The sequence below is a fragment of the Trachemys scripta genome, chromosome 13 (assembly GCF_013100865.1).
Source record: "Trachemys scripta elegans isolate TJP31775 chromosome 13, CAS_Tse_1.0, whole genome shotgun sequence".
NCBI lineage: Eukaryota > Metazoa > Chordata > Testudines > Emydidae > Trachemys > Trachemys scripta.
In genome coordinates, this window is record NC_048310.1 from 35,157,176 (window position 1) to 35,175,550 (window position 18,375).

Here is an 18,375-nt window from a genome sequence, read left to right on the forward strand (position 1 = left end):
CCTCTTTGTATTTGCTGAGCTCTAATCATATACGAAAGAGACAGGTGGGAAAAGGTTGATAGAAAAAACAAAAACTTTCTAAGGGCCTGGTTAACTGGACTGATGAACTGTGCCTGTCAGGAAAACGGCACCAAAGGGGATGTGAAGGGACGTAAGTAACATCAAACACAAGGTCCTCACCCACCACTCCTGACATCAACTTGTGCATGGCTCATGGCTGCTTGCAAGATATGTGCATGTGAAATGCATGGTCTGCTAGCAAGGATTCACGTGGTGTTTGGAAAATCCCGTGCACCTCATGTGGCACCCCAACCCACAGAAGCTTTAAAAAGATATATATATTCAGCACACCTCAAAAGCTTCCTCATTCATCCCTTGTGACTTTCCCAGTTCAGTGTTGAGCTCTGTAGAAGTAAGAATAGTTGGATAAGGACTGGTGCCTATCCAGTCAACCATATTGTCCAGTTTAAGGTCCACTTTAGCCCACTCCGCTCACTGGACTTCCCGTCTGTAATACTTCCCTTGTGTTTGTTGTCAACTGCAATGTGAGGTGCAGCAGCTGAAATCCGTACATAGCAATAGAGGAGAACAGCTGGTTATTGAAAGCAGAAGACACTGATTGAGCACAATAAATGAAAGCCTCATGCTACTTGCACAGAGTGAATCTGAAGAGATGTGGCAGGTATCCTACGAAGAAATGAATGGAGATATATTGGGCTTGTCCTGGGTCCTTTAATGAGAATCTAACTAATGAATGCTAAGAGCTCTGATTATGGGCTCATTCAATACACTCTAGATGGATAGTACATATGGTCCTAGATTGGATTATTGGAACAGCTACTATTGAGGATTAAAATCCTCCTTCTTAGTAGTGTTTGGTTTAAATTGCCATTGTTGCACATGCATTAGCCTCAGCTAGAGATGGGTCTGAAATGAACACCCTCAAATGTTGGAAAAGTTCAGATCAGGATCTGAACTTTGTGCTCTAGGCCCATCTCTGCACAAAGCCAACCAAATATACATCTTTTCTGATAGACGTCATTTTCAAAATTTTGCTACACCATGTCTAGTACATCGGGGCCCCTTTGGCACAGTTTAATATAGAGACCAATACGGCCAGAGGCTGAACATTCTCTGCATGTTCTGAGCACCTTCGACCCCCAGTAAAGTCAGTGGCATTTGAAGATGCTCAGTGCCTTGCAGAACTGAGTTCCTAATGGCAGGACATTGGAAAAAGTTGAGCCGAGCAAACTAAAGATCCATTGGGTGGTGAACTGAAGCCATCTCGGGAACCCTGCAAACTGATGATGTGTGAATAGGAGCTCCTGTCTTTTTCACATGCCTTGGAGAATGATAAGGTAATGGAAAGCAGAGCTCGCTGAGATGGACACTAACTCTTTGCCTGTTCTTGCATTGGCAGAAATAGTGCAAAGGCACTAAGGTCCCATTAAACTCAAGTATCGGGGGTAGCCGTGTTAGACTGTATCCACAAAAACAACAAGGAGTCCGGGACTCCTTGTTGTTTTTGTCCCATTAAACTGTTAGTCACCCCAAATCTCTTTGTGTGTTTGTCTGCAAGGATTATAGTATTCAACTAACCCTGTGTATCTTGTGGGCACTTGAGCATTCTGCTTCCATTCACACCAGGCTTTTTAACACATGGGACATTCTTGCCTTCTCCGTACTACAGTATTATTGATCAGCTTCTTTGACTCAATTGTGGGAAGCAATTTACGTCTTGTTACTAGAAGGTGAAGAAGTAATGAGGGCAGATGAGGATCTTTCTGGCAATGCTGTTTTTAGTTTCTTAGTAGTATTGGGTGAAACTTACCTAGATGCATAGGAAAGCCCCCATAAGAACCTCTACATCATTCAAGGCCCTTTGTGGATGGCTGTGCAGATGACAATGGGTCAACTGGCCATACAGGGGAGCCTCTGTTCCTCCATGCATAACACAACAAGGTACTGTACAGCACAGTTATCTGTGGGTTTCAAATACTCTACCCTGTTAATGTTCCAAATGATCTTCCAGATTACCTTTTGCCATTTTCTTCTGTAGTGCCAAACAACATTCTTGGTAATGATTCCATTATGGCTGTGTATTCTGAAGACTGTACACTAGACAATGATCTGTTATGATGTCTATGATCAAGCACTGCTAAAATATTGCTAACACTAGCTAGAAAACATGAAGATCAGGAAGATTCTTAAAAGCAATTTATCCTGTCTTTTTTGTGTGGTGTCCTTATCACTGAGATTTACAAGTATCTGCCCTAATGGCACTGCACAAAGAGTGCATGACCCACATCGAATCAAATTTTTAAAAACTTTAGGCACACAAATGCACAATCGTTTTGCCTGAATGACTAGTTATGCATGGTTACATGCATTTTTGCACCAAATGCATGCTACTTGGGCATGCAATTTTCATATGTAATTGTGTTAACAATACATGCAAAAAAAATGTAAGATTATTGCACTGATTCATTGATGTCAATGGAATTATACCAGATTAAAACTGTTGTAAGGTAGGGTTACCATACGTCCGTATTTCCCCGGACATATCCAGCTTTTCAGTTGTTAATTGCCGTCCGGGAGGATTTTTTAAATATATAAAAACGTCCGGAAAATACGGATGTATGATAACCCTACCCACTGCCCCCTCTCCTCTTGGGGTGTCAGCTCGCTCAGCCTGCGGATTGCAACCCCCCGTGCTGCTGCAATCCTGCGCCCCACGGCTAGGAGCGGTGACGTCTCTTCAGCCAGCTGCTGGTGCGGGGGACCCGCGGCCGCTTCTCCCTCCTCCGAGCATCCCCCGGCAGAGCCTCAGTCTGTCCCGGCCGTGCAAGGAGCCCCCCGCCAGCAGTCTGTGCAGCCGGGGCTGCCTCCCCCACCCGGCAGAGCTGCTGCCCAGGAGCGGGTACCGGCGCAGGGGAAAGTTTCTCGGCGTGCGGCGGCGGCGGCTCCCGGGAGCCTGAGTTTCCCCACCTGGGAAGTGCCCACACTGCAGCGCCTCCCGCAGCCTGAGCTGCCGCAGCCTTGCTGGATCCGGCTGGGAGCAGGGTGGAGGCTCCCCTGAGGGAGGTGAAGGGTGGGGGACTCTGAGGTGGGGGGGATTCTGAGGGTAGGGGGCTATGGGAGGGGGTGGGGGGCTCTGAGGCAGGGGCTGTGGAGAGTGGGGGGCCTGTGGAGGGCAGGCTCTCAGGAGAGGGGGCACTGAGGCAGGAGAAGGCTGAGGATGGGCCCTGTGGAGAGCGGGTAGCTCTGGGGTGAGGCCTGGGGGGTCCGGCGGGCGGGCAGGAGGCGGCTCTGGGGTAGGGTTACCATACGTCTGGATTTTCCCGCACATGACCGGCTTTTTGGTCCTCAAATCCCTGTCCTGGAGGAATTTCCAAAAAGCCAGACATGTCTGGGAAAATAGGGAGGCATGGTAAGGGGACTGCCTCCTCCCCGGGCTCCAACTTTCCCGGCTCCCGCCGCTCTCCACCGCAGCGGGGGGCCGAAGCAACTTCCCCAGCGCAGCAGAAGCCGGGGGGGGGGCGGGAGGGAGGGAGGAGGGGGAATGCGGGGTCTTCAGGGGAGGGGGCGGAGTTGGGGCGGGGACGTTGGGGAGGAGGCAGAGTTTGGGCGGGAAGGGGTGGAATTGGGGGTGGGGCCAGGCGTGGAGTTGGGGCGGGGCCAGGGCCCTGTGGAGTGTCCTCTTTTTACAGTATTGAAATATGGTAACCCTATTGTAAGGGAGAGGGGAATCAGGCCCCATGGTTATTTGCAACCTAAACATTTTGCATATCTGACCCTAAATATACAGCTCTTTGGCACAGCCCCCTGCAAGCTCTAAAGTCATATTGGTGATTTGGTAGGAAATGGGAAAATCGTCCAGTGCTTTAAACAGAAGCATATTTCCTGAAATGCAAGGGATATTGTGGTTTGAAGATCTTGTAAATCTCTGTCCCCAGTGTGGGAAAAGCATCTTGTTTATTTAGGGATGGATTCTACTACCATTCAAGTCAATGGACAAACTCTCTTTAACGGTGTAAGATCAAGCCTTTTTAACAGCAGAATAACTTGCCTTAAAGGCTCCATGCTCCTGTTTGTCTGAGAACAATCTGACTCTTATTGAAAGCACAGAGTTAGAATTTTTCTTGAACCAAAGAGCAATGGAATGTTTTATAATTTTTTTGCTAGAGTGTCTGCTTTATATTTTCAGAGACTATCTTTAAAAGTCAAGATTTTTCTCTCCTATGTCTAATCTAGGAATAACTGGGGTGCTTCTGTATGCAGAAAGAAATCCTAGTTTTAGTGGGTATCTCTGTCAGGAAGGGCAGGAAATAATTCTCAGGGATTTTCCCAGACAGGAGGCTATTTGTCATTGATTGATTATCTCTTATCTCAAACCACCTTTATTTTCAAATAAGAGCAACACCCTTTCATGCTTGAATCTGGGGGACGTTAGAACCATAGACAGAGTGGGCTTTGTTGAAGGAACAGTGGGGTAGAATCATTGCTGGTCTCAAATATTTGTCACCAGCTCTAGGAAACTTCTCTGAGGGAGAGGAGATGGCTGCCTTCGCAAATGTTTCAGTTTCTTTGTTTCATCAAGCTGAAAGACCCCAAATCTGGCCCAGCATCTGGTATGTTTTAATTACCCTGAGTCCAGCCAGGCAGCTGGCATATTTTAATGACTTGCTGAATAAAGAGTGTTTGTGACTGAGCCAATATGTGCAGAACAGAAGAGGGCTCCCTCTGTAAATATTCAGAGCTTGTTTGATACGGCACTCTCCTCTCTTTGCAAGTTTCTTAAGGCAGTAGCCTTGAAGTTTTCCACTGTGATCCTCCCTCTCTTTAAACTTTGTGGAAATTCACAGTCCACATGGAAAAAATGGGGGGAGGGGATTGTTATCTATTAGGATTGTGTTTAACACATTGTGGGCACTAGCGGACATAATACACAGGAGTGGTGGGGAGGTGCTAAGCACGTTGTATCAATTCTTTCACTAGTTATTGAATTCCCATGACAAGACGTGTACTATTTTTTAATGTGCCGTAGCACCTAATTGATACATCCAACCCAAGTTCCAGGTTACAAACCCTAATGCAGTTCTCATCTCATTCTGCCTGCTTTCCCACCTTTGCTTTTGTTTTGTAAAGTCAATACGTGCCTGGGGAAATAGCTGGCAGCATCTGGAAATGACACATTCAATTACATGAACCAACTCCTTCAAATTGATAGCAAACCAGTGACGTCTGAAAAGCCCTACATAATATAACAAAACCCGTGGTGTCTTCATGCTTTCATTTCTCTGTGAAAAACCATTTCATGCCTTATCTGTTGTGAGCATGAGATGTGCCAATGAATCCAATTTAGTCCATGCAGTTTCATTGAAATTATTGTAATGAGCCTATCCCACATGGATTAAAGGGTGTTTTGGCATGTAGTATCTCATTAAATCAATGTTAATTGTGTTAATTCCATTTTATTCTAAAAACAAGTTGAGTGTGTCAGTTTTACCCATCGCAATAAAACAGGAAGAGGTGGAAATTGTGTTTATGAGCAGTGTGTTAGACTCATACATTTCCACGGGTAAAGAAAAATGACTGTTTTCAAAGAGTTGTCTTTTCCTTGTAAATGCAGTGATTAAAATAAAGTTTGGTATTTCTGTAGTGTCTTTCATCCAAGGTCTAAGCAATTCTATCTTGCAGCACCCTTTCAGGGTAGGTTGTTAGTATTGTCATGCCAATTTCATGAGTGAGGAAGTGAAATAATTTACCCAACATTATATAGCAAATCACTGGAAAAGCTAGGAGCAGATGCCAGGAGTCCTAAGTTTCATTTCCCCCTTTCTACTGAACTACTTTGTTAATTTTCTCTGTTCTCACATTCATCGTGGTGGCATTTAAATATCTTTCCAAATAATACAAAATGTAATGCTGCAAATACAAACAGTAATGCTGCTAAAGAACCAGAATACAAACATAACCCAAACTACTTTGGAGGTAGCATGGTCTAGTAAATAGCAGCACTGAACTGGAAATTAGGACCTGTTGGTTCTGTTCCTGGCTCTGCCACTGACCTTCTATGTGACCTTGAGCAAGTCACTTTGCCCTTCCCTTTCTCTGTTTTGTCTATTTATATTGTAAGATTTGGGACAGGGACTGCCCTTATTTATGTATCTGTATAGCACCTAGCACAACTGGAACCCTCATCTCAATTGGTTCCGCCGGGTGCTACTGTAATACAAATAATTAATAATCAGACAAAAGCCAGAACAATCTAGTGCTTGAAAATGTCAAGCGCTATGTACATAATCCAAAACGCATTCAAGACAATGAGTCTTTCCATTGGGCTTTGAATCAAACCACATATGAAAGCAGGGTACTTTCTAAAAATTTCCTCTCTAAATAAACTTTTTCTTAAAAAGAAAATCCCTAAGATTAGCAACGTGTAAAACAGATAATGCCTCAAAGTATTTTGCTCCCAAAGACTAGATTTGCTATAATTACTGCTAATAAAGAAATGTGTTAGTACAACAAGTAGGAATAGCAAAACTTTTTTTTAATTAACTTCATGGTGAACTGGTTCCATTGAAGGAAATCTCTGCTATGGATTCATATTTTCTGCATTTCTCCTCCTTTATTTGTGTAAGGTATTTGTGTGAAAATGTAATCTTGGTTCCCTAAAAATTTCATCTTCTGTTTAGTTCTCACCTGAAATCTTCCCTCCTGCAACCTGTGCTCATCCCTACAAGTGCCACGCAGGTTGCTACAACCTGAAGAAACAAAGATGCTGCTTTCCTGCAGTTACCATTGGGAATACAAAAGACAGAACTGTGTTTAAATTTCACCTCTTTGCAAGTTTTTCATTAAAATTCAACTGCTCTTCAAAATGTTGGCTATTACTAGTATCCACTGAAAGTATTTATTTCAGGGAGACCTTGAATGTCTTTCATAGGGTTTCTTTAATACTGTGTTGCATACTGCACATGAGGTTTGATAACCCAGAGGTTTGCTTGCTATGGTCCATTAGTGCCAAGGCTGCATGAAACGGGGAATGGTCTTGTGGTCAAGGCATTAGACCGGGGTTCAGGAGATGTGAGTTGAAATCCTGCTTCTGCCACAGGCTTCCTGTATGACCATAGGCAAATCCTGGGGGATTGGATTTTCAAGGGCTCAGCGTCCCCAGTTAGGGGCAGATTTTCAGGACAGCTCAGCTCCCATTTAGGCATCTAAATATGGACAGGGTTTTTTTTGGGTGCTCAACACCCAGAACATTGTGACACGTATGACTAGATTTTCAAAAGAATTCAGTGTGAATTGTGCTGAGCTCTTTTGAAAATCTGCTCACTTTCTGAAATGCCTAAACTGGGAGATGAATTCTTCTGAAAACTTGGCTGCAGTTATGGATCTCGAGACTTTCTGAAAATTCCACCCTCTGCTCCCTATATGTAAAATGTGGGTGGTGTTGATCTCTTCTCTTGATTTTAAACTCTCTGAAGTATGGACTCTTTCTTACTGTGTATAATACATATTGCAATGGAGCCTGTATCTTGACTGGGTCCTTTAGGTGCTAATACAAATAAGAATGCCCTTTAATGGGCTCTGCAAATGCTGCATTGCACCTGTAAATTGTGTGCCTTTCTGCAAAGTTGAGATCAATTTGGAGATGGGGTGGCCTGCACATCTCATCAATTAGAGGAGGCCTGAAGACAGTGTTTGTTTGAGATTAACATTCTGATGCTTCCAATTCACCTTAATCTTGGGAACACCTGGCATGACTCTTTTCTACAGTACATGAAATATACTGGATAGTAGTAACCAGCGTAACAATCACGGCTGGAAGTTTGAAGATTTCCTAATGGAGAGTAGATTGAAAGAGGAGGACAGATGTCTGAGGCAACTTTACCTCAATTATAAAGTGCTGCTGCTAAAACAAACATCTTGGAAGCTTGTCAAGAGCAAACAGTCTTGTCATTTGGTGATCTTGGCTTCAAATACATCTTCAGTCCCAGTTGGGCAACAGATAAAAGGGCGAGAAGCTTAAAGGACAGAGAGATCAGAGGAGATCAGAGCGGATCCCCAAAGGAAGCTATTCTAATGTGTGAGCAGCACCCAAGGAAACGTCTGTAGTTTCATTTCCAGTTGGATGACATTTTGAAGTTATTCAGGGCTTCCATCTCTCAGAACCTAAAATACTCAGAGGGTAGGGGTGGCTAACTGAATCAGACTCTTAGAAATTAGGGGAGGTATCTTAGTGAGGAACATGTAAATAGCTTTTATTTAGTAAATTGGTGTGTTTTCTTGCACTCCTTCATAGTTACTTAATTGCTATTAATGAAGACAAGCTAGTCTGCTAAATATATTTTATATGCATTATACTGGTGCATGTTTGGGGCTAGCGCATGGGATGGGTGCTTATTGATACCTTTACAGATCGAAAAGAGAGCTAAGATTTTTCATAGCCACTTGGGGGATCACACTGTTTCCATTTACTTAAATGGGAATTGGTGATCCAGTCCTTTTGGCAGCTTTAAAAATCACACCATAAATAGATGGTACCATAAATAGATGGTATCTTAGTGCACAGAACTTTTTCTTAGGAGATCTGGGCTCAAAACCCACTGGGATCAGATAGTGAAAGTGTGTGTGTGTGTGTGTGTGTGTATTAGTCTTATCCGAGTCATTGGTGAGCATCACCAAACCCCCTGCCAGTCTGGTAGCATTTGTAGTCTCTGCTGAAGTGGAACCCAGCCCTGGGACAAGATCAGATGAGAGATTGTCTTTAATCCTGTTTCAGCAATGGAGATGGGAGGGCTGGAACTGGTGACTGTCCCACATCTTCATTTAGAGATGAGAAAAGGCATGGCTCTCTCTGCCAAGAGCCAACATCTCTGGAATGCTCTTCTCCTTCATCTATGCTGGAGTCCTCCTTGTGACGAATGATCACATGGATGATCTTCCACCCCTCTGCGTCTCCTTGTGTCAGGCTTTCAAAGGAGGTCAGGAGAAGACTCTACAAGGCAGGGCATTCTAGGCTGTGGGATCTGGCTCTGGTACTGCCTCCCAGACAGCTGGTTATCCCACTGTAAAATCCAAGTGGAGGCAAGCCACTGGAGCGCTATTGTGAGGTTCACGAGGCAAGGTCAACTTCCAGCCGGTGGGCATAGTGTTGACCTTGCCTAGTTTCAGTTATCCCACTGCGCGCACTCTCTCATACACACACACGCACACACTTTTTTGCCAGGAACATTGCCTTAGATACCACACAATAGGCACATTAGGATATGTGCTGGAGAGAAAGCTGATCGGTAGACCAGAGGCACTCCTATACCGTAGTAATGGAGCGTATGTAATGATCTAAGATTGCCCACAGTCAGGATGACAGTGAAGGGGATACCAAGAATTACATACATTGAATCTATTTCCCCATGTTAAGTATTTTCACACCTCTTGTCAAACTCTGTAATGGGCTATCTTGATTATCACTACAAATGTTTTTTCTCTTAATTAATTAGCCTCTTAGAGTTGGTAGGACAACTCCCACCTTTTCATGTTCTCTGTATGTGTGTATATATATATCTCCTTACTATATGTTCCATTCTATGCATCTGATGAAGTGGGCTGTAGCCCACGAAAGCTTATGCTCAAATAAATGTATTAGTCTCTAAGGTGCCACAAGTACTTCTGTTCTTTTTTCAAGAATACTAAGTGGTTTAAAAGTGTCTTGTTTCCAAACTGCACTAATGTAAACCAGCCAGTTTTATAAGTGACTGTAGGGCAGGTGAAGGCGCTGAATTGACAGCTACACTGAATGATAGCCTCTCTTTTTCCCCTGACAGAACACTGGGAGGAGCAGAGTATTCTCAGCTTGCCCATCTTGCCCTGACAGTATGCATCTTCTAGAGGGCCTGGCTACCTCTGTAGATGGGCGGAGAATTCAGTCTCATGTCCACGTACATTTAGTTCTTGATTCTTCGGCTGAGACTGGATGCCAATTGTGGTGGTGTTTTTTTATGATGAGGGGACTAAAGTGAAACCACCAAACAGCCTTCAGATTGGTTTGGTTTCAGACCAGCAGCCTCACAGCCCAGAACTCCATAGCCTTTCAAGTGTCCCCTGAGCCATCCAGTTGAATCAGGTATTTAAATACCTACCAGTTGACCTGGTGGAGATTATTTTTACTGACGAATGTGTTCTCATCCAGTCAGTCCCAATGTTATTGAACTCAAATGCTGTGCTTGTGTTTCAAATGATCTTAACAAGCCAATAACATTACCCAGAGATGCCAATGTCTTAAAATAAAAATCTCAATAAAAATGACATTTAAGCCCTGGAAAGTAATTACTTTCAAAGTGCAGTCGATTTTGAAATTAATGAATCATAAAACTCCTCACTAAGCTTAGTCCTCCTTCAACTCTTCACTTCAAAAATATAAATTCTTTTAAAGAAAAGTAAAAATGCAAGCGTCTGAGTATTTTTTTTTTTTTGGAAATGCCAGGCTGTCATCCTCAGGGAGCTAAGAAATCAATGGCTCATGTAGAAAAAGATCACAAACGAGATCATGTCTGAGTGGTCCAGATTTTCAGAAATGCTCCCACACAATTGCAAGCCTAATGATTTTCATGCAAATGGAATGTTTTTGGCATTCACAAATAGTCATTTGTGTCCAACTGGTGATTTATGCATTCAGATAAACAAGATTGCTGTGCAATTACCTTAGCGCTATATGTACAGTAGAGACTTATTTTGGGGTACTTATTTCACAGTCACTTGTAAAAATGGGCCCCCTATATCTTGTTTCTAAGGTACCTATGACGGGTTGGATCACAGAAACCCCCTTGGGAACTGCCAACTGATGTGCCAAGACTACTTATGAGTTTACCCTGCATAAATTTTATGCGGGGTAAAATGGATTTATTTGGGTTTAGACCCCATTGGGAGTTGGGCATCTGAGTGTTAAAGACAAGCGCACTTCTGTGAGCTGCTTTCAGGTAAACCTGCAGCTTTGGGGCACGTGGTTCAGACCCTGGGTCTGTGTTGGAGCAGACGGGAGTGTCTGGCTCAGCAAGACAGGGTGTAGGAGTCCTGAGCTGGCAGAGAAAGCAGGAGCAGAGGTAGTCTGGGCACATTGGGTGGCAGCTCCCAGGGGGTTTCTGTGATCCAACCCGTCACATTTACTTCCTCATGAACGTTTCTGAAACGTCACGTAATCGCTCCTCCTTCACCTGAAGAGCTCACTCACAAAACTCCCCTGTTAGCCACTCCTGTTCACTAGCTCCTGTGCTGCTGGGCTGCTCCTTCTACCCCCACTTCCCCCGCCGCCCCTGAGAATGATGTCAGCTGTTCCCTCTCCCCCCACAGAGACACTCCCTTTGGGCCTGAGGGAAGAGGGAAATGTTCTGACTGTATCCTGCAGCATCCTTAATTGGCTGCTCTTCCCCAGTAGGTGGGGCAAGTGAGGAAGGCAGCCAATCAGAAGGATTTTTTTTCCAAGGCAGGGCTGAAATTCACACAAGGGTGGTAGCATCTTGCACCATAGTGAGACCGGCACCAGATCTGGCCAAAGGCACGTGCCTCATGATGCAATTGGGAGAGTTGGCAATGCTGGTTAGGGAACGCAGTGCATGTAAAACCACTGGAAAAGTCACATGTGCACTATCCAACCATAATTTGAATTTTAGGTATTAAACATAAGTCCCAACACAACATTTAGGCTACTGGTCTGCAGAATGTAACTTAAAAGACAATATTCATTCATCCCCTCTGACACATTTCTCTGCTTGATGAACAGATATTGACCACAATAAAAGTGTTATGGAAGCAGAAAGCGACAGCAAATTATGCACAGAGAATTACCTCATGCCCAAAGGCCCCTCAGTCTGAGGCCCTCCAGGAACAAGTGGACCAAGAACTGAGTTTAATGTCACTTCATGGGGGAATTGGGGGATGGAGCAATTTATACTCCCAGGTTGAGACCTTATACGTCAAGTGTCAGATCAAAGCAAATGGATACAGCTGGGTTGGAACCCCTTGGAGAAGGGAGGTATATTTGTACTGGAAATGGTGACAGACTCTGTAACTGTATCAGCACTGCCCATGTGCCACTGAGATAAGTGATTACGGCAAGGGGGGGGGAAGATGCAGACTGTTATATATGTATTTGAGTTAAATTGGGGAGATCCATGGCATATCATTGCAAGCCTATAAATCACTGTTCCAAAGGGCAGGGAAATTACAGCACCCAATCCATTGAAAGGATTCAATGCTTGCAAGTGCTGCCTTGTGAGCACTTCTCAGAGCCGCCTGGGGGGCGGGGGCAAGTGGGGCAATTTGCCCCGGGCCCCGCAGGGGCCCCCACGAGAATATAGTATTAAATAATATTGCAACTTTTTTTTATGGAAGGGGCCCCCGAAATTGCTTTGCCCCAGGCCCCCCGAATCCTCTGGGCAGCCCTGGCACTTCTTGTGCAGCACCCCTTTCCCCGCGGTGCCCGTTCGCATTGCAATAAACTAATCAGTTTCCCAGGGTGACAGCTGCATTGTCTTCTGCTGTCCGCCCCAATTAACTAACAGGAGAGGAGATGGGTTCTGCTCTTTCCTGGACAAATGCTTCTCCCATTATACAGCTCTAGTAACCGGGCTGTGCACTGGGAAATTCGCATGGGGAGGAGGGGTCAGGATGCTTCCCATCCCAAGTCACAAGATGGCTACAGACAGAACCTCTTTAAGCCACTGCTGCATCCTCAGGTCCACAGAAGCTTAGTTGCTTCTATGGCTGCAGGGTACCCCTTTGAGGGAGGACAGAGGTACTGGCCCTTCCCCTGCGTGTGTTCTAGACTGGGACAAGAAATAGCACTGCCCCTTTTCTCTGTGCACAAGCAGGTCTGCACATCCAGCATGGGTTCCCAAAGACTTGGCTGGGGCATAAGAACCACACCAGTTGCACAAGCATCAGGGCAATTGCAGAAGGCTGTGAAGAGAGCAAAGAATGAGGAATCCACAATTGTATCTAGAGAGGCTATTATACCCATTCAGATAACTGCCAGTCAGATGGCTGCACGGGTTGGAGAGGGAAGTCAGAAGAAAAAGTTTTTTGGCAATTGAAGTAACACCCAGAAATTACTGTTTTTACACACAGCAACCAGGTACTTGGACACCCATATGGATATACCCAGCTCATCAAACAGATATACATTTCCTGGATATATTCAGTAATTTAGAAAAGAAAACGTGGAGAAAGACTCTAGTTAATCAGAATAATGTAACTTTTTCCATTTTTATTTTAAATAGGTCATTACGTTATTTCAGAATTTCAGCACATGACTAGCATAAACCAAACAGCCTCTTTTCCCCCATAATCCTGTCATGAAGCTTCCATTGAACCTATCTTATAGCAATATATTTCACTGGGAACTTTCCATTCCTGGTATTACATTTGGGCCTGCGCTCAGCATTCACAGGGATGAATTTTCTGCAAGCCAGTGTCACACCTTGAGATGCGCAAAGTGAGCTCTATCTAGAAATTGCCATAAACAAAATCTGAGATGAAAAGGCCACAGTGTAATTATGTGGACTCTTCTGTGAGCATTTGCCCCATCACTTAGATGGAAATTGCTGAGAATGATCATACATTCCATTTATGTCCAGTAGGAGAAGGCGGCCTAGAGAGTGGAGAATAGGGTGACCAGATAGCAAGTCTAAAAAATCAGGATAGAGGCTGAGGTGTAATAGGTGACTCTAAGACAAAGCCCCGAATATTGGGACTGTTCCTATAAAATTGGGACATCTGGTCACTCTAGGTGAAAGGAGCAAGATTCCTGGGGGCCAGTTTCTACAGATGCTTTTCCCCCCCAAGTCGTTGGCACTTTATCACAGAACTCTGCGCCTTTCTTTTCAGGTGTACGAAAGAGGGACCAACGTGGACCAGTTTGTGACCCGTTTCCTATTGAAGGAGACTGCCAACCAGATCCAGTCTCTGCTGAGCTCTGTGGAGAGTGCTGTTGATGCCATTGATGAGCAAACCAATCAGATCAGGTTGGTAGTATCTTCTTGTCCTCTGCATTCTGCACCCTACTGCTGCTCTAATAGACTAATCTGTTTTGTTTGTTAACCCGCCTTTTTTACTACCCTGGTGCTGCTGGGGAATGTTTATGTATTCTGTGTCTTGAACTGGTGTAGCCACTTTTCTCAAACACGGTTTATTTCATAGTGTATCATGGAACAAGCAGACAAGTGAAACTAGAAGCTCAAACTAGAAGTAGGAAACAAAGTTTTAATTTTGATAAGTTGGAAATATGCTTCAAAGAGTGAAAATTGTGATGTTCAGCCCTACACAGAGGGCCAGCACCAGGAGGCCAGACACCACTTCAGACCTCAGGGCGGTCCATCCCAGTGTGCTAGGGAGAATAGCACATCTTCCTCTCCATAGCTGGCCAGTGCTCGGGGCATGCCCTCACCGTCTCACTCCATCTCTTTCAAGATAGCTTGTGTCCCAGCGTGTGAGACAGGTCCCGAGCTTAGGAAAGCAAGGAGATTGCAGTGAATAGGCCCCTGTACTGCAGGGAAGAATGAAGGAAGAGGGGTCTCTGATTCCTCCACACCCACACAAGGGCCTGCCAAATTCTGGCCATTGGGATTGCATGCAAGCACTGAGCTGTGCAAGGTAGCTTCTTTTGGTGTTGTTGGACTGTGCACATTGGCTTGGAAACTTGAGCTACTGCTGAGGACTGCACTGCAGGCATTAATCTTCCATAAGGAAAGAAATAGCATTGAAGCAGTTGCTAGCACAGAATTGAATGGCACTTGCAAATAAATGTAATAAAAATGCAGGTCATGGCTGAGACCTCATCTACCTTGACAGCATCCCTTGCCGTCTGTTTATAAATAAGTAATGATTTTTAAAAAGATCTCAGGAGCTGCTACCCGGCATGTTGCTGAACCCAACGCTCTTGGTAACTTTACTCTTTGCGAGGAGGCATCAGGAAATAAATCAGAGGGCAGACGGTCGTACGGCCAATAGATAGTTGATATAAGCAGGCAAACAAAATGCTTTCACTCAAAGCTTCTACTTTATTTAGTCTCCAGCACTTACACATGTCCACCACAGGTTAGTAGAGCACCCCAAATCATGCCCAGATTCATATTTACCCAGGGTCTTGAGGAGGTCTCGAGTGGATAACCATAGACTTCCAGTGGCCAGCCTTCTGTGTGCAGGGGAACTTGAGAGGTGTCCAAGTGTTAAGTGTCACTTGGTGGACATTTGAAGTCCTGAGCAGTTTTTCATAATCTGCATAGAACAATTTAGTGCCCTCTGACCTGACGGTAAAAGATGGAGGACAAGAAGGGTTTCAGGTTTTCTTTTTTAAAGTATAAGTCAAGACAAATATAAGAGATACCCTGAAGCACAGCCTGAAACTTAACATAGAGAGTTCCTGGGTGTCAATGTCATGCAACTCCTTGGAGTAATGAGCTCACTTACTGTAACCAAAACAGGTTGCCATAGAAACAGTCTAGGGGAAATCAGAAGCTCTTTTCTCCTGATATGTATGAAAACCAGCAGGGTGAGAAGGTGTCGATGGGGCAGATTTTTTTTTCAATCTGTTGAAGATTTATAGGACTGAGATACTGTTTCAACTGTTTTAAATGAGACCGCTTTTAGTTCAACTTTTAAAGCAGAGAAAACTGCCCTTTAATAAAATAGTATTTTAAAACTCCGGCTTTATTTTCCCCATTTAATTTGTGAGCAATATTTATGCCAAAGTAAACGTATCAGTAATTGAGATTTCCAGTTGCATATACCCTCTGCCAATCATTACTCTGAACCAGGGCCGGCTCTAGGATTTTTGCCGCCCCAAGCAAAAACAATTTTGGCCGCCCCCCCCCCCCCCCCCTTTTTTTTTTTCCCTACCCCCCGCCCCACCTCAACTCTGCCCCTTCCCCAAATCCCCAGCCCTGCCTCCTCCCCCCAGGCTCTCAAGCCTAGGAGGGTGGGAGGGGGAGAAGCGGCGCCCGCGCCGCGGCCACTCAGAGTCTCCCCCTCCCTCCCAGGCTCTCAAACGTGGGAGGGAGGGTGAGCAGCGGCGCGCAAATCAGCTGTTTCGCGCGCTGCAGCTACTTGGAATCTCCCCCTCCCTTCCAGGCTTGAGGGCCTGGGAGGGACGGGGAGCAGCGGCGCGCGAATCAGCTGTTTCGCACGCTGCAGCCGCTCGGAATCTCCCCCTCCCTCCCAGGTTTGAGAGCCTGGGAGGGAGGGCGAGCAGCGGCGGAGGTGAGCTAGGGCGGCCGGGGCACATTTTTAGGGGCGGCAGGGGTGGCTTTCTGGCTCCTGCCATGCCGCCTCTAAAAATGTGCCTCCCCAAGCACCAGCTTCTTTTGCTGGTGCCTAGAGCCGGCCCTGCTCTGAACATACTACTAAATCACTGTAAGAAACGTAAAAACCAAAGGACGTTGGGTCAGTTCAATCTCTGCTGCAGCTTCCTCTGAAATCATTTCTGTACTCCAGGGATGTATTTGTCCTTGTATTTCTTATGAATCCCTCCACATATAGACGGTTATCTCTTCATATTTGGTCACCCAGTGGAGTTTAGTACATGAGCTGCTATCCAAATGGGTTTCTAATGCCAGGATTCTACATGTGTGAAGATAATAAAGAGGAAATTATTCAGTTGCGAAGGGCAATATTTTTCTCTTGTATCTCCATGGAGCTCCATTGGCACATAGAGAGAGCAGAGCAGAAGAGCTAAGTCAAGGTGCACAATGATAACCAGAGGGGAACATTTTGTTCTAAGTTTCCAATTCTTTGAGTCACTTGGAGAAAATCAGTTAATGCTCATGGATGTTGAAAGGCTAAAATATTCCCTAGTTTACATTTCACTTCTTGGCCCTTTTGGTTGCAGGACTACAGGTGTACAAATGTTCACCTATCACCTGCTTTTCAGAGTACTGGCAACTCCTGTTCACTTGAATGGAAGCTACCAGTGCTTAGCACCTCTGAAAATCAGGCCACTACTTAGCCCAACACAATCTTATGTATGTTCCCAAATTTGGGATCTGCACTGGCACATGAGAAAGAGTAGAGTAGATGCATGTTTGACCATACACAAATATGTGCTTACCTTCTAACAGAACAATAGATTGGCACTTTGACTGTAAACAACAGGTCCCGTCTTTTATGAGTACAGGTTCTTATATTGGGAATCAGATGGTTTGGCAGATCAGAACGGGAGCCTCCAGCAAGGTGACAAACACCTGGTGAAAAAAGAGTTTAAAGATAATCTCACTAATTGTAGAAATGTGGGGGCATCAGTATTTCATGCCTGGTTGCCTTTAATTAATAGAAGAGATTTATTTTTTTCCTTTTTTATGGTTTTTAATGTAAATATGTCACATGCTAGCACCAACCGAGATGAAAACTGGCTTTGTGAGGGTCAGATGTTCTCCAGCACATTCTGTCATCATGCTGGCAGTATATCAGATGTTGCAAATTAAAACAAGAGTACCTGCTGGGTGCAGAATGCTAGAAGAAAAGCTCTTTAAAGTTTTGGAAGCAGTGCAGTTTGGGGGACACAGTCATTCAGAAACTCATTTTCCTGTGCTTTGGGTAACAAACTTTTGGGTTAAATTTTCTGTTGTTTTTGATACTCTATCCCCTTCCCCTCTTTGTGTCTTTCCTCCTCTACAACAGCCCCACTCACACCAGTATTTATTTATTTATTTGGCATATGCAGTCCGGTCAAGCCAAGACACAGTGTTCTTATCAATGATGTTCAAGGCAGGAAGATCTCCAGGAAATGGAGTCATTTTGCAGTCCTCAACACTACATGTCATGGCTGCCAACATTGAAATAGTGGACTGTCTCTAAAACGCTACCGAAATTCCACTGCAGCACAAATTCCATGTCCAGTACGAAACTGGTTTGGAAGGCTCCATTGCCTTTGCAGTAAATCAAACCCGGGTTGACATTGAGTGAGGTCCGAGACAAGATAATTATTTGTCACTTTCTCTGCGAACCATGTCCTTTACTGTAAATCCCTCACCCAATAAACTTATCCAGAACGGGTGACATGAGGGCAGATGACCATATGGTGCATTAAGCAAGTCTTTAATTAGCAGTAGATGTGGCATATCACACAATTTTGTCACGAGCTTTGCTACACTTTCCTCTCTGTGAACACTGGGCGAAGGAATATTGCAGAGAACCAATAACCGTGGTAGAGGAATAGATTTAAGTGTGCCTAAAATGATATGCATGGTGGAATTAAATTGTGCGTTGATCCTCGTTGTGTGAGGCAAGCGAACCCACGCTGGAGTGCAATAGTCCGCCGCTGAGTAACAGAGTGCCAAGGCTGAAGTATGTAACATTTGGGTGTTGGTGCCTCATGTC

At 44.8% G+C, this 18,375-nt stretch overlaps 1 protein-coding gene across 4 annotated transcripts in view; it reads left to right on the forward strand.

Moving 5' to 3' along the window:
• The window catches only part of NECAB2 (N-terminal EF-hand calcium binding protein 2), a 366,975-nt gene that overhangs the window by 287,906 nt on the left and 60,694 nt on the right, over nt 1–18,375 (forward strand). For all 4 annotated transcript variants that reach the window (XM_034788644.1, XM_034788645.1, XM_034788643.1 and 1 more), the window contains one exon: nt 13,891–14,027. In XM_034788644.1, the coding sequence (XP_034644535.1) occupies nt 13,891–14,027 (137 nt within the window). The remainder of the gene's footprint in view (nt 1–13,890; nt 14,028–18,375) is intronic.